Genomic DNA, 14,538 nt, shown 5'->3' with positions numbered 1-14,538 from the left:
TGCCCCGAACTGGAAAACGTTATCAACTTTGCTTCTAATTTCCATCCTTCTCTCACCTTTACATGGTCCATTTCCGACACTTCCCTTCCCTTCCTTGACTTCTCTATCTCCATCTCTGGGGATAGGCTGTCTACTAATAGTCATTATAAGTCCATTGACTCCCACAGCTACCTCGACTACACTTCTTCCTACCCTGCCTCCTGTAAGGACTCCATTCCATTCTCCCAGTTTCTCCGTCTCCGACGCATCTGCTCTGATGATGCTACCTTCCACTGACCTAAAACGTTAACTCTGCTTCTCTCTCCACAGATGCTGCCAGACCAGCTGAGTACTTCCAGAATTTCTTGTTTTTATTGCTCATTTATTCATTTCTCTCCACAGCTGCTGCCTGACCTGTTGAGGTTCCAGCATTCTGTTTATGGTTCAGGTTTCCAGAATCTGCAGCTTGTTGCTCAGTTGATTATTAAAAGTTTTTGGCCATTGTATACTTGCTTTAATTCCCTGTTGTTTTTCTCGCTAGCTGTGCCCAAATTCTTCAACCAGCAAACCTTTGCCCCAGGGGAATAATCTCCCCTCAGCCATGAATAGCCACTGAATTTAAAATTTACATGTGATGCTAAGCAGGAAAGAAGACGTGGAACAAAGTCAAACGAAAACACAGGGTGAGTTGGAAAAATGAGAAATATAGTTTACAATATTGTGGAAAGAATGAACATAAATTTATATACTTCCCGAAGCTATTTCCAACTAACAAAGAACTTTTGAAATGTAGTTGCTGCTGTTACATTGGCAAATCCAGAAGCCAATTTGTGATCAGCAAGATCTCACAAACAGTAAATGAGATCAGTGACCCAAATCTACTATATACTTCTGTCCCTGCGGTGCCCACCAGTTGTGGAAGGCCTCAAGCAAACTAGCAGATAGCGGGTGCTCCTTCTCCAGAGTCAACAGGGCACGGATAAAGCCATGGGAAGAAAGGCAAGCAGCTTGAGCAACCACCCTCACAGGCTGTGTTCTATCTGGACCTATGGATGGCTACCTTAGCCAATCCCAGCAGCAGACCCTCAAGATGATCCCACAGTATGTGGTTAACTCTTCATGTCTTCTGGATTACAAGGGGTTGGTAGCAAATAAATGTTAAGGCACCTTGTATTTGCCGTATTTAAAGAAGTGCTGGACACTTTTATTGTGCTAGTCTGGATCTGCATGCTTCATGCCAGTCATAAGATTAGTTTAGATGAAGATGACTCTTGGGCTCATTTGTCTCAACTTTCCATACAATTAACTGTACTAGCCTCTCATTACAGCATCTACCTGTCTGTTCCATGATTCCAGTTTTCCTCAGCTATCCAACAACCAATGCAGTCTGTTGATCACCCTTATTGTAAAAGTAAATACTTTTTGGCTTCTGCCTTAACAAGTCTGAGCCTGCGCTCTCTTGCCATGCTAACTATCTAGAGGTATAGCTGAGGTTTGGCTGTGTTTATCCCGTGCTCTCAGCCATCTCATTTAGAGACTTATCATCTGTCCAACACCAGGAATTAGAATGGCTGCCCTCTCCACCTCTAAGTTCTAAATGACCCTGATATGTCAAAGAGAACTACATGCAGTTGTGGTCCGATTGGAGAAATATACAACTCCAGCATGACTTCTGGAGCTCAGAACTCAATTTATTTGACAATAACAGAATCTTACTTGCTTTTTGTTTATTTATTTAGGGATACAGCACTGAAACAGGCCCTTCGGCCCACCGAGTCTGTGCCGACCAACAACCACCCATTTATACTACCCCTACAGTAATCCCATATTCCCTACCACCTACCTACACTAGGGGCAATTTACAACAGCCAATTTACCTATCACCTACAAGTCTTTGGCTGTGGGAGGAAACCAGTGCACCCGGTGAAAACCCATGCGGTCACAGGGAGAACTTGCAAACTCCTCACAGGCAGTACCCGGAATTGAACCCGGGTCCCTGGAACTGTGAGGCTGCGGTGCTAACCACTGCACCGCTAACCACTGCGCCACTGTGCCGGCATCTGCTTCACAGTTCTCGATACCCAATAGAGTATTTACTTCACTGCAATGAAAGTGAACATGAAGGTGATGTTGGTGGATCAGAAATTTAATGCTGTGTCAGGCCAAATAATCCCTTAATTTGGCAATAGTTCAGTTTGGGATTATCTAGACATTTCAAAACTGACAGTTCTTGGCTCATTCCATAGACTGTTCCAGTTTGTTCTTGTTCGGGGAAGAAAAAAACTTAGATTAATATAGTGCCTTTCACAACCTTAGGACTTTCCAAAGAGCTTCACAGCTGATGAGTACAAGAGTAGTCACTGTTAGTGAGGGAAACATAGCAGCTCCCATAAAAAGCAATTACATAATAACCAGATAAGTTCTGATGAGAGTTCATCGACCTGAAACATTGACTCTATTTCTCTCGCTAGTTTGCTCAACATTTGTTTCTATTAAAAAACAGATAATTTGCTTTTATGATGTTGGCTGAGGATTGAATATTGGCCAGGGCACAGAGTCTCTCCTGCTATTCGAATAATAGTTTTTTACAGTCTCAGTTTAATGTCTGGTCTCACAGTATAGCATTCCCTGAGTACTGCAATGGGAGGACCAGCCTAGACTCTGTGCTGAAGCCTCTGGACTGCGAACTTGAACCCAAACCTCCATGCCCAGACTGATTGATGTTACATCGCAGCACCGCGCAGACGCACAAGGAAGGGGCGGGGCTCCTAACCAGGGTTTGACTGACATTGCCTCCGGGCCAATCAGAGGAGCAGCTCGGCTTCATGCCCCGCCCAGTGAGCAGCTCGCGGTTCTCATCTGATTTAAAACAGCAACAGCAACACGCGAGCCGAAAAGTCTGGAACTTTCCATCAGTTGGAGATATGTCTGTTACTCTTAACACTGGAGACTGCATGCCCATCCTTGGCCTGGGGACATGGAAAGTGAGTGAAGCCGCCATCGCCGGGCTCGGGCGGCTCCGTGGGGCGGGCGGGGAGGAGGAATGTTTTGTTAGTAGTGGCGATGCAGCCTGCTGCACTGGCTCCTGGCCCGTGTTCAGTGCTGGTGTGGGAGCGATCGGCATCTTTTGCCCTTCTCCTTCCGCAAGCTCGAACTATAGCGAGGGGAAGGGTTAAGAAATGGGGAAATACGGGTATCGTACGCCGGTGAATATCGGGCAGGGGTATCTGCGGTGTGGGTGGGTGTGGGGAAGGGGTATCTGCGGTGTGGGTGGGTGTGGGGAAGGGGTATCTGCGGTGTGGGTGGGTGTGGGGAAGGGGTATCTGCCATGTGGGTGGGTGTGGGGAAGGGGTATCTGCCATGTGGGTGGGTGTGGGGAAGGGGTATCTGCCATGTGGGTGGGTGTGGGGAAGGGGTATCTGCCATGTGGGTGGGTGTGGGGAAGGGGTATCTGCCATGTGGGTGGGTGTGGGGAAGGGGTATCTGCCATGTGGGTGGGTGTGGGGAAGGGGTATCTGCCATGTGGGTGGGTGTGGGGAAGGGGTATCTGCCATGTGGGTGGGTGTGGGGAAGGGGTATCTGCCGTGTGGGGAAGGGGTATCTGCCATGTGGGTGGGTGTGGGGAAGGGGTATCTGCCATGTGGGTGGGTGTGGGGAAGGGGTATCTGCCATGTGGGTGGGTGTGGGGAAGGGGTATCTGCCATGTGGGTGGGTGTGGGGAAGGGGTATCTGCCATGTGGGTGGGTGTGGGGAAGGGGTATCTGCCATGTGGGTGGGTGTGGGGAAGGGGTATCTGCCATGTGGGTGGGCGTGGGGAAGGGGTATCTGCCATGTGGGTGGGCCTGGGGAAGGGGTATCGGCCATGTGGGTGGGCCTGGGGAAGGGGTATCGGCCATGTGGGTGGGCCTGGGGAAGGGGTATCGGCCATGTGGGTGGGCCTGGGGAAGGGGTATCGGCCATGTGGGTGGGCCTGGGGAAGGGGTATCGGCCATGTGGGTGGGCCTGGGGAAGGGGTATCGGCCATGTGGGTGGGCCTGGGGAAGGGGTATCGGCCATGTGGGTGGGCCTGGGGAAGGGGTATCGGCCATGTGGGTGGGCCTGGGGAAGGGGTATCGGCCATGTGGGTGGGCCTGGGGAAGGGGTATCGGCGATAATAAAAACAAGAAATGCTGGAAAAGAAGCAGAGTTAACGTTAAAGGGTCATTGACCCTTCTTCAGAACTGACAAATATTAGAAATTTAAAAGGTTTTAAGCAAGAAAGCAGGGGTGGGGCAAGAGATACCAAAAGAGATGTTGATAGGACAAGGTCACAGAGAATAACTGACCAGAAGGTTATGGAACAAAGGCAAACGATATGTTAATGGTGTGCTGAAAGAAAAAGCGTTAGTACAGAGAGGGTGTGAATTGACTGTAAAGTACAAAGCACACCAAGCACACACATTAAAACAGAAATAGTGGGAAGGCACAGTAGAGACAAACTTTAAAAAAAAAACTAAAATAAAATAACCATATAAAAAAGAAAAAATAACTAATCATAAAAAGGGGGTGGGGGGGGAGGTGACGTCATGCTCTGAAATCATTGAACTCAATATACAGTCCGGCAGGCTGTAGTGTGCCTAATCGGTAAATGAGATACTGTTCGTCGAGCTCGCGTTGATGTTCGCTGGAACACTGCAGCAATCCCAGGACAGGCTTTGTCTTTCACCACACTATTAACATACCGTTTGCCTTTGTTCCATGACCTTCTGGTCAGTTATTCTCTGTGACCTTGTCCTATCAACATCTCTTTTGGTATCTCTTGCCCCACCCCTGCTTTACTTGCTTAAAACCTTTTACATTTCTAATATTTGTCAGTTCTGATGAAGGGTCACTGACCTGAACCGTTAACTCTGCTTCTCTCTCCACAGATGCTGCCAGGCCTGCTGAGTATTTCCAGAATTTCTTGTTTTTATTTCTGATTTCCAGCATCTGCAGTATTTTGCTTTTATTATAGGGGCATCTGCTATGTAGGTGGGGTGGGGTGGGATGGGGCAGGGGTATCGGCTATGTGTGTTGGTATGGGGCAGGGGTATCGGCTATGTGTGTGGTTATGGGGCAGGGGTATCGGCTGTGTGAGTGGGTATAGGTCAGCGGTATTGGTTATGCAGCACAGGGAGAGTAAAGATGATAGATGAGCAAAGATGGGAGTTAGGGATACAATCTGAGTTAGGGACTTGTGAACAGAGCGATGCATGTTTGCAAAGAGTGGTGATATGAGTGCTGAGTGTGAGTAAACATTCTGCGAAAGAGGGATGTTAGTGATGTGATAGGAAGGGTTGGTGCATTGGGATTGGTGACAATAATTCACATAAAATTGCTCCACACAAGCTTTTGATTTTGTTTTGATGAGCATCTTACTTTGTTCAGTCCCCGCCAGGTAAAGTGACTGCAGCAGTGAAGGAGGCAATTGCTACAGGGTATCGTCACATTGATGGTGCATACGTTTATGAGAATGAGAAGGAAGTGGGTGATGCCATACAGCAGAAGATTAAGGAGGGGTTTGTAAAGCGTAAAGACCTCTTCATTGTCAGTAAGGTAAAGTGGAGAGTTTTGAAAGGAAGGGAAGTGCATTTATTTTGCGAAAGGAAGTGAAAGAATGTATTTGATTTACCACAATTGAACTCTTGGAGCCCTTTTAACTGTCTGCAAATTATTGCCATCTATTAGAGGAATTCCACACTCCAAAAAGAGAAATGGATTGTCTGATGGGGCATGTGCCATATCAGCTCAAAAGTGCAATTTTTAATGCATTAATATTGGAAGTCATGCTAATGCTAGTTTCCATTGCCCTATTAGCTGTGGAGCACCTTTCATGCAAAAGATCAGGTGAAGGCGGCCTGTTGTACCACCCTATCTGACCTGAAACTGGATTATCTGGACCTCTACCTTATTCACTGGCCCATGGGATTCAAGGTAATGTGTCTAAATAGGACCTTTTAGTACATCTTTCTCTTAATTTCCTTACACTGTCAAATAATCATTTGTTCACTGGATTGTTTAGAGCACTGATTTGATTTTTGAAGTGCAGGGAACATTAGAATCATAGAAAGTTTAAGGCACAGATAGAGGTCACTTGGCCCATCATGTCTGTGCTGGCTGGAAAATGATCCTCCTATTCTAGTCCCACCTTCCAGCATTTGGTCCGTAGTCCTGCAGCTTACAGCACTTAAGGTGCATATGGAGACGCCTTTTGAATGGGTTGAGGGTTTCATCCTCAACTACCCTTTCAGGCAGTGAGTTTCAGACCATCACCACCCTCTGATTTGAAAAAGATTTTCCTCATCTCCCCTCTAATTTTTCTACCAATCACTTTAAATCTGTGCCCCCTCATCACTGACCTCTCTGCTAAGGTGAATAAATCCTTCACCTCCCCTCTATCTAGGCCCCTCAAAATCTTGTACATTTCAATCAGATCTCCCCTTAGCCTTCCCTGTTCCAAGGGGATCAACACCAGCCTATCTGATCTTTCCTCATAGCTGCATTTTTCCAGTCCTGGCAACATCCTCGTAAATCTCCTCTGTACCCTCTCTCGTGCAATTACATCCTTTCTGCAATGAGGTGACCAGAACTACACACAGTACTCAAGTTGTGACCTAACCAATGAGTTATATAGTTCCAGCATAACTCCCTGCTCTTGTAGTCTACACCTCAGCTAATAAAGGAAAGAATTCCATTTGCCTTCTTAACCACCTTATCAACCTGTCCTGCTACCTTCAGGAATCTGTGGACATACACTGTAAGGTTCCTTACTTCCTCTATACTTTTCAGTATTTTCCTGTTAATTGTATATTCCTTTGCCTTGTTTGACCTTCCCAATTGCATCACCTCACGCTTCTCTAAGTTGAATTCCATTTGCTACATTTTGCCCATCTGACCAGACCATCAATATCTTTCTTCAGCCTACAGCTATCCGCCTCGCTATCTATCACACGGCCAATCTTAGTGTCGTCCACAAACTTCTTGATGCTGCCCCCTACATTTACGTCCAAATTGTTAATATACACCACAAAAAGCAGGGGACCCAGTACTGAGCCCTGCGGAACGTCACTGGAAACAGCCCTCCAGTCACTAAAACAGCTGCCAACAATTACCCTTTGTTTCCTGCCACTGAGCCAATTTTGTATCCACCTTGCTGCATTTTCTTGGATCCCGTGGGATTTTTTTTTAACTAGTCTGGCATGTGGGACCTTGTCAAAAGCCTGCTAAAATCCATGTAGACCACATCATCTGCACTACCCTCATCTATCTTCCTTGTTACTTCAAAAATGTTCGATCAAGTTGGTCAAACAAGATCTTCCCTTAACAAATCCATGCCGACTACCGTTGATTAACCTGTGCCTTTCTAAGAGACCGTTTATCCTGTCTCTCAGAATAGATTCCAAATATTTGTCCACTACTGAGGTTAGACTAACTGGCCTGTAATTATTCGGTTTATCCTTCGCTCCCTTTTTTAAACAGAGGTATAACATGAGCATTTCTTCAATTCCCCGGCACCATACGTGTACCCAGTGAGGACTGGAAAATGATGGTCAGACCCTCTGCTATTTCCTCTCTTGTTTCTTTTAACAGTCTAGGATACATTTCATCTGGCCCTGGTGGTTTATCAACTTTCAAGGGTGTTAATCCCATTAATACTTCCTTTCTCCCGATGTTGATCACATTGAAAAGTTCACACTCTTCCTCCTTAACTACAATATCTGCATTGTGCCCCTCTTTTGTGAAGACAGATGCAAAGTATTGATTAAGAACCATACGAATATCTTCTACCTCACTTTCTCCTTTAGTTATCCTCTTACTCTTAATGTATTGATAAAACATCTTTGGGCGCACCTTGATTTTTATTGCTAATATTCTTTCATGCTCTGTCTTTGCTTTCCTAATTTCCTTTTTGATTTCACCCCTCCACTTTCTATACTCCTCACAGCTTTCTGATTTGATTTTTTTGATTTAGAGATACAGCACTGAAACAGGCCCTTCGGCCCACCGAGTCTGTGCCGACCATTAACCACCCATTTATACTAATCCCATATTCCTACCACATCCTCACTTGTCCCTATATTCCCCTACCACCTACTTATACTAGGGACAATTTATAATGGCCAATTTACCTATCAACCTGCAAGTCTTTTGGCTGTGGGAGGAAACCGGAGCACCCGGAGGAAACCCACGCAGACACAGGGAGAACTTGCAAACTCCACACAGGCAGTACTCAGAATTGGGTCGTTGGAGCTGTGAGGCTGCGGTGCTAACCACTGCACTGCAATTCTGTAGAATTGAGTTCTCGGTGTCGGACATAAGCTTTCCTTTTCTTACCTTTTTATAGGCTACTTGACATCCATGGGGCTCTAGATTTGGCCGCCTCACTTTCTTTGTGGGAATATGTTTACCCTGAACCCCTTGAATCTCCCCTTTGAATGTCTCCCACTGTTCTGACACTGATTTACCTTCAAGTAGCTATTTCCAGTCCATTTTTACTAAATCACTCCTTAGTTTAGTAAAATTGGCCTTGCCGCAATTGAGAACTCTATTTGCTGTTCTATCTCTGTCCTTTTCCATAATTATGCTAAAACTGACTGAATTATGATTCCTACTACCAAAATGCCCTCCCACTGCCATTGCTTCCACCTGCCCATCTTCATTTCCTAAAACTAAGGACTTGCTATATACTGGACAAAAAAGTTTTCCTGAATGCACCTCAAGAATTCTGCTCTAAAACTATCCCAGTTCATATTAGGGGATTTTAATTATCCCATTATTACTGTCCTGTTGTTCTTGCACTTCTCGATTTGCCTGCATAGTTACTCATCTATCTCCCTCTGACTTATTGGGGGTCTATAGTTCCAGCAATGTGATTTCCCCTTTTTTTGTTCCTTAGCTCAATCCATATGGCCTCATTTGATGAACCCTCCAAAATATCATCCCTTCTCACAGCTGTAATGATTTCCTTCACCAAAATTGACACTTCCCCCTCCTTTCTTATCCCCCTCCCTATTATGTCTGAAAACCCTGTAACCAGGAATGTTGAGCTGCCAGTCCTGTCCTTCCTTGAGCCATGTTTCTGCAATAGCTATATCGTACTGCCACGAGTCTATCTGTGCCCTCAGCTCATCTGCTTTATTTGTCATACTCCTTGCATTGAAATAGATACCCTTGAGCGCTGCAAACCTCTCTTCTTTTCTAACTCTTGTTTCTTCTGTCTTCCAGACTCATCCATTAATTTTCTGCCTTCCATTTTCATTTCTGATTTTGTCTCAGTTGAGTCTATTCTCAGGTCCCCATCCCCGTGCCAAACTAGTTTTAACCCTCCCCAACAGCACGAGCAAAACGTTCCGCAAGGAACTCAGTCCCAGCTCTGTTCAGGTGCAACCCGTTGGACCTGTACAGGTCCCATCTCCCTGAGAGCTGGTCCCAATATTCCAGGAATCTGAAGCCCTCCCTCCTGCACCATCTTTCCAGCCATGCATTCATCTATCTTATCCTTCTATTCCTATACTCACTTGCGCGTGGCACTGGGAGTAATGCGGAGATAACTACTTTTGAGGTCCTGCTTGGTAATTTCTTACCTAGCTCCCTAAATTCTGACTGCAAGACTACATCCCTCTTTCTACCTATGTCCTTGGTTCTGATGTGGACCATGACTGCTGGCTGTTCACCTTCCCCCTTCAGGATGCTCTGCAGCCGCTCAGTGACATCCCTTGACCCTGCCTGCCACTCGGGTTCCAAAAACCAGAGCTCAAGCTGCTTCAGTTGATGACGCTTCCTGCACAAATGGTTCTCCAGGATACGGGAAGCATCCTGTAGCTCCCACATAGCACAAGAGGTGCACTTTTGAGGTTGAAGCAACCCTGCCATTTCTTTCTTTATTAGTTGACCCTTTGCTACTGCTTTAAAAAAAAAAACCTTACCAATACCACAACTTAGAATTATTAATAAAAACTTTACTAGTACTGATAAATCCTACTAAAAATCAATACAGTTCACTAGTTAAAATAAACCTTACTCAAAAAAAAAAAAGCAGCTACTCACTTATTCCTTTACTATTAAGCTATTTACACACGCACCCTAACACTGGTGCACTAACCCAACTGTTTGGAATTACTCCCGAACAGTAGTTACTCAGCAACCAATCACCTTGCAGTTTTCCTGTGACGTCACTGCTCAGTTTGCTTTCAAACTCCGGCACGCCTGGACTCCTCTCTGCTGCTCTCCCGGAAGGTAAGTGCTCTAGACCGCGATCCTTGGGCTGTATTTATCCACTCCTCGCTCTTGTGTTCTTCCCACAGGTCCGCTGCTCTCCCACAAGGTAATTGCATTGCATAAGTGATGGGTAGAGCAATTTCAACCTCCGTTGTAGCTAAAGAGCAGCTCAAGCCAAGGAAATGGCTACTGCTAGCATTGATTTAGGCAATTTGCAATTCTGGAGGGGTGGGGGCAAGGTACCTCGTAGCCCATCCATAAATTGGAGTTGTTTGAGACAGAGGGCCAGGCTGTTTTTTAAAAAAAAAATTTAATTTACTACTTTTCTCCCCTGCCCCTCCTTCCCCAAAATGAAGGAAACAATGCATTGAATTTGGAAAGCCTCTAGTAATTATCTGTTTGGTCAGGGATGGGGAGACATAGCAGAAATGGGGTAATAAGACCATGGGAAGAGAGGTTTTGGCCAGCATGTTGAAGTTGGGGGAAGAGGGCAGCAGAGACAGTGAGGAGGACAATAACAGACTTATGAAGAACATTGACAGACTGGTGAAATGGGCAGACACATGGCAGGTAACATTTGATGCAGCAAGTTGTAAAGTAATTCATTTTGGTAGCAAGAATGAGAGTCAATATGATCAAAACAGTACAACTTTAAAGGGGGTGCAGAAACTGAGTCACGGGTGTGTACGTACACAAGACTGAGGATGACGGGATGCGTTGAGAAGACTGGTTAAAGCAAGAATCGCATATGCCTTTTTATGAATAGAGGCACAGAGTACAAAAGCAAGCAAGTTATGTTAAAATTGGAAGCATTGTGAACTGTGAGGAAGAGAGTGATTGACTTCAAGAGGACATAGGCTGGAGGAATGGGCAGACACGTGGCAGATGAAATTTAATGCAGAGAAGTGTGAAGTGATACAATTTGGTAGGCAGAATGAAAATATAAAATAAAGGATACAGAGGAACGTGGGTTATATGTGTACAAATCATTGAAGGTGGCAGGGCAAATTGAGAAAGTGACAAATGATGCATATGGGATTCCGGGGAGCTTTATAATTAGAGGTATAGAGTACAAAAGCAAGTAAGTTATGGTGAGCGTTTACGCAATACTGGTTCGGCTTGAACTGAAGTATTGTGTCCAGTTCTGGGCAGCACTTTAGGAAGGATGTGAAGGATTTGGAGAGGGTGCAGGAAAAACTTACAAGAATGATTGCAGGATTGAGGGACTTCAGTGACATGAATAGATTGGAGAAGCTGGGGTTATTCTCCATGGGGAAGGTTGAAAGGAGATTTGATAGAGGTTCTCAAAATCATGAGGGGGCTGGACAGAGTAGATTGGGAGAAACCTTCCATTGGCAGCATGATTGAGAACCCAAAGATACTGATGCAAGGTGACTGGCAAAAGAACCAATGGTGACATGAAAAACTTTTGTACACAGCGAGGGGTTAGGAGTTGGAATGCACTGCCTAAGAGTGTGGTGGAGGTGGATTCAATCATGGCTTTCAAAAGGGAATTGGAGAGCACCAGAATGGGAAAAATAAATTGTAGAGCTGCGGGCAAATGGCTGGGGAGTGGGATTAGCTGGGTTACTCTTACAGACTGCCAGCATGGATGCGATGGGTCAAATGACCACCTTCTACCCTGTAACCATTTTGATTCTACAAACTTTCTTTGGTGATTATAGCTGGAGTATTATGGCCAATTCAGGCGACCACACTTTAGGAAGTATGTCAAGGTATTGGGTAGAGTGCAGAAAGAGATTCAATGGATATACCAAGGATGAATGACTTCAGTTATGCTGTGACTGGAGAAGCTGGTGTTCTCCTTGGAGAAAGAAGGTCAAGAGGAGATTTAATGAAGGTGTTCAAATTATGAATGAATTTGAATGAGTGAATAAGGAGAAATTGTTTCTAGCAGACTCGCCTTCAGGAGCGGAGAGCAGTGGGACCTGTGTGGAAACAACCAGAACCGGGAGTGGATAAATTCAGTGCAAGGCTTGGGGCCTTCACTTACCTTCAGGAGCGGAGAGCAGTCGGACCTCTTCAGGCGCGCTGGAGTTTTGACAAAAAAGCCAACAGTGACGTCACAGGAAAGCTGCAAGGTGATTGGTTGGCGAGTCACTGCTGTTAGGGAATAGCTCTAAATAGCTGGGTAAGTATCTAAGGTAAGAAAGGTTTAGTTTATTTTCATATATAGTAAGTAGTGTTTTTTAGGGAGTTCTGTAGTAACGAGGACCAGGGAAGAAGGGCCCAGGAGTAATTGATATTTGATCTTAAGATCTTCCAAAAGGTTTAACTTAAAGGGTTAAGTCATGGCAGGAGAGCTCAAAGCCATGGTGTGCTCCTTGTGCTCTATGTGGGAAGCCAGGGACAATTCGAGTGTCCAGGACCAGCATGTGTGCAGGAAGTGCCTCCAGCTGCAGCTCCTGGAAGCCTGGGTTTCGGAGCTGGAGCGGCAGCTGGGGACACTGTGGAGCATCCATGAGGCGGAGAGTATCGTGGATAGCATGTATAGAGAAGTGGTCACACCGCAGGCTCAGACCCCACAGGCAAGAAGGGAATGGGTGACCACCAGGCAGAGCAAGAGGACTAGGCAGGCAGTGCAGGAATCTCCTGTGGCTATTACCCTGCAAAACAGATATACTGATTTGGATACTGTTGGGGGAGTGGCCTCTCGGCAAAGCAGCAACAGCCCAATTCATTGCACCTGGTTGGCTCTGCTGCACAGGGGAGGAGTAAAAAGTGTGGCAATGCAATAGTTATAGGAGATTCAATTGTAAGGGGAGTAGATAGGCATATCTGTGGCCACAAAAGAGACTCCAGGATGGTATGTTGCCTCCCTGGTGCGAGAGTCAAGGATGTCTCAGAGCGGTTACAGGACATTATGAAGGGGGAGGGTGAACAGCTAATGGTCGTGGTACATGTTGGTACAAACAACGTTTGTATTTTTTAAAAAAATGGATGCAGTCGTAAAAGCAGAATCTAGGGAGTTAGGAAGAAAGTTGAAAAGTAGGACCTCAAAGGTAGTGATCTCAGGGGAGGGGGGAGAGTTTTAGATTCCTGGGACATTGGGACCAGTTCTGGGGGAAGTAGGGACAGTACAAATTGGATGGGTTACACCTAGACAGGACATGTCCTAGGGGGTGTATTTGCTAGAGTGGTTGGGGAGGGTTTAAACTAAAATGGCAGGGGGATGGGAACCTTTGCAAGGAGTCAGAGGAGGGGGGAATCATAGACCAGAACAAAAGACAGTAAGGGAAATAAGAAAAGTGATGGGTAGAGAAATCAAGGGCCAGAATCAAACAGGGCCGCAGTGAAAAATAGTGGGAAGGGGACAAATAATGTTAAAAAGACAAGATTTAAGATTTTGTGCCTGAACGCGTGGAGCATTCGCAATAAAGTGGATGAATTAATCGTGCAAATATATGTAAATGGGTGTGATATAGTAGGGATTATGAAGACATGGCTGCAAAGTGATCAGGGTGGGAAATGAACATCCGGGGTATTCAGTAGTTAGGAAGGACAGACAAAAAGCAAAAGGCGATGGAGTTGCATTGCAGATTAAAGAGGAAATTAACGTAATAGTGAGGAAAAATATTAGCTCTGACGATGTGGAATCTGTATGGGTAGGGCTGAGAAACACTAAGGGGGGTTGTATATAGACCCCCAAACTGTAGTGATGTTGGGAATGGCATTAAACAGGAAATTATAGACGCATGCGATAAAGGAGCAACTGTAATTATGGGTGAGTTTAATCTGCATATAGATTGGGAAAATCAATTTAGTCACAATGCCATAGAGGAGGAATTCTTGGAGTGTATACAAGATGGTTTTCTGGACCAATACGTTGAGGAACCAACTAGAGAACAGGCCATCCTAGACTGGGTATTGTGTAATGAGAGAGGAATAATTGATGATCTAGTTGTGTGAGACCCCTTGGGGATGAGCGACCGTAATACGATAGAATTCTTCATCAAGACAGAGAGTGACATAGTTGATTCTGAGACTAGGGTCCTGAATCTTAGTAAAGGAAACTACGAAGGTATGAGACGCGAGTTGGCTATGATGGATTGGGAAACGTTACTTGATGGGACAATGGTGGAAAGGCAATGGCAAACATTCAAAGAGCGCATGGATGAACTGCAACAATTGTTAGTTCCTGTCTGGTGCAAAAGTAAAAGAGGAAAGGTAGCCAAACCATGGCTTACAAGGGAAATTAGAGATAGCATTAGATCCAAGGAAGAGGCAGATAAATTTGCCAGAAAAAAGAACAGACCTGAGGATTGGGAGCAGTTTAGAATTCAGCACAGGAGGACCAAGAGA

At 45.4% G+C, this 14,538-nt stretch overlaps 1 protein-coding gene across 1 annotated transcript in view; it reads left to right on the top strand.

The window, feature by feature from the left end:
• The first annotated feature begins 2,824 nt into the window (after positions 1–2,824).
• The window catches only part of LOC137379754 (aldo-keto reductase family 1 member B1-like), a 49,876-nt gene continuing 38,162 nt past the window's right edge, over positions 2,825–14,538 (top strand). The window contains exons 1-3 of the mRNA XM_068051079.1: positions 2,825–2,963; positions 5,386–5,553; positions 5,815–5,931. Of these exons, the coding sequence (XP_067907180.1) occupies positions 2,904–2,963; positions 5,386–5,553; positions 5,815–5,931 (345 nt within the window). The 5' untranslated portion in view covers positions 2,825–2,903. The remainder of the gene's footprint in view (positions 2,964–5,385; positions 5,554–5,814; positions 5,932–14,538) is intronic.

This window comes from Heterodontus francisci, chromosome 18 (genome assembly GCF_036365525.1).
Source record: "Heterodontus francisci isolate sHetFra1 chromosome 18, sHetFra1.hap1, whole genome shotgun sequence".
Lineage (NCBI taxonomy): Eukaryota > Metazoa > Chordata > Chondrichthyes > Heterodontiformes > Heterodontidae > Heterodontus > Heterodontus francisci.
Note: the sequence above shows the minus strand (reverse complement) of the source record. Positions and strands in the feature narration are given on the sequence as shown.